This window comes from Cyphomyrmex costatus, unplaced genomic scaffold (genome assembly GCF_001594065.2).
Source record: "Cyphomyrmex costatus isolate MS0001 unplaced genomic scaffold, Ccosl1.0 scaffold2201, whole genome shotgun sequence".
Classification (NCBI taxonomy): domain Eukaryota; kingdom Metazoa; phylum Arthropoda; class Insecta; order Hymenoptera; family Formicidae; genus Cyphomyrmex; species Cyphomyrmex costatus.
The window spans coordinates 2,378-4,540 of NW_017276260.1; the positions used below are offsets into that span (position 1 = coordinate 2,378).

The window sequence follows — 2,163 nt, forward strand, 5'->3', positions numbered from 1 at the left end:
CCGGCAATGCGCCTACCAGCTAAAAACCCCCCCTATAGCGATACCCACCGTGGGTATCATTGGGAGACCGGTCCGGTATCGCCTATTCAGCATTCTTCAGAACGGCCTCCCACCCTTCGAGTAAATACTCCCTTCCTGTTCTCGGGTACTAGCCCTGGGTTCATCGGAGAACCAACTACCTATTTTTATTTGTTCTTATTTATATTCATCTATCTACCTATCCATATTCAACTTTGAATGCATCTGTTTTTAATCTCTCCCTCTACTTCCACTTCCAGGTCTTCTATCAAATCTACTCCTGGCCCTTCTGAGGGCCTCCTCCTCCCTCTCTCTAGTCTCCTTGGCTCCAATTACCGTTTCACAAAATTTAGAAAATGCTTTCCAACCATCTATAGACTCCATAGCTCTTCCAAATATATTTCCCAGAGTAATCCCGCCTTCCACCGACTCACCGAGCAACCGTCTCTGTTCCTCCCATTGCGGACACTCCTCCAATGTATGGATCGCGTCATCTTCGTCTCTCCCATCGCAAAACCCGCACGCGGGAGAGGAAAGCTTCCCTATCTCCCATAAATATACAGCGAATGAACCATGGCCCGTTAGGATTTGAGTAATTTTATAAGTAACCTCGCAACCCACTCTAGACACCCAGTCCTTCAGTACCGGCGCGAAAGCTCCTACCACCCTGTACCCAGGCGCGTGCTCTTCAATCTCCATCAACCTCGCTCTCCATCTTTCCAGCGCCACCTCGTGTCGAAACTTCTTAACACCCCTTCTAATTTCGTCGGGTATTCTCCCCCCCTATCCTGGGAGCTGTTCGTAGTGATGTATACACCCCGTGATATTCGTCTGTTTAGGCCTGCAACTCACTCTCATTTTCGTGACTGAACCGGCAAAGTTAAGATAACTCAACGAGACTATTAAATATCGAAAGTATATCATATTTGAATAACATAAACGAAAGTTCGCTAAAATTCGCGTTGCGGAACATAACAAAATGGCGCCTGAAAGGCGCGTCGCGATTGATTTACGTTTCATTTTTTTTCATATCGATAATACAATGAAAATGAACAAGTCAGTAGTGAATTTTATTCAGAAAATTGTGCTCTTTAAGGTGATATTTTTATACTTCCGTAATATGAAGTCTGAGATGCAAAATTTCGCCGAAATAAATTTTTTTCTAAAAATTTTGCGAGTTTTGTGTGCTATATTGCAATATAACTTTGTTGTGTTACATTTTCGTAAAAAAATGTTCAAACAAAAGTTGTAGAGCACACTTTTTTACATAAGAATACATACGTGCAATATTTCCAAAACCATTGAATCGCTGCAAAAATCATTACACATGAAAAAATGTTGGTGCGTCGGCAATACCATGCGCAAATGTCGAGAGCCATGCAGCCCGACAATGATTTCCGTCAACATTATTGCGATTAATATTCAAGAACGATGAGAAATAATGACACGGATTACTGACATTTTTTATTATTCGGAATATTTGTGCACAATTTCTGTACGGTTTAGTTATATTTTAGTTAGATACGATTTTGTTGTTTAATAACTATTCTTAAACTTCTTAAATAATTAAACCGTATAGATATTAGTCACACACATTTTTAATAATAAGACAATAATTTTTTTCAGCCAGAGCTCGGTTAGCTTCAATTAAAAAATTTACTAACGCACTTTACCGCGGGAAGGTCTCGAGTTGGGCTTTTAAAGTGCATTTTTTTTTGTATTTTTAATTTTTTTTGTATTTTTAAGTTTTTTTCGTCAAATATTGATCTAGCTTTGTACTAAAACGAAAACTATTTTTCTTGCGATAAACGAAGCCGCCTACATGGAGAAAACAATTGAACGATTTTCTTACAGGACAGATAATACGCTCTTATAATCCAAAAAATACAGGCACTCGTCGGAATTCGGTATGCCTCATGCTTTTTCCTATGTGATAAATAATCAGCCGAATCAGCCCATATAATTTTGATAAAAAATTCAGAGTACTGAAAAATGTTCTCTTGTACAAATCTCTCCTATTTGATCAATAAAAAGGATTAAACAATATTTTTTATCGGCGAAACTGCTTTTATTTTAATATATTAAAAACATTATTTAAAATTAGGAACAAAAATTAATGTTTTTTCATTCAAAAGTTTTTAATAA

The 2,163-nt window shown here is 37.8% G+C and overlaps 1 protein-coding gene across 1 annotated transcript; it reads right to left on the minus strand.

Moving 5' to 3' along the window:
- Nucleotides 1-249: 249 nt before the first annotated feature.
- LOC108773795 (uncharacterized) lies at nt 250-717 on the minus strand. Its single transcript, XM_018539730.1, has one exon. The coding sequence runs from the start codon at nt 715-717 to the stop codon at nt 250-252; it is 468 nt and encodes a 155-aa protein (XP_018395232.1).
- Between the last annotated feature and the right edge of the window lie 1,446 nt (nt 718-2,163).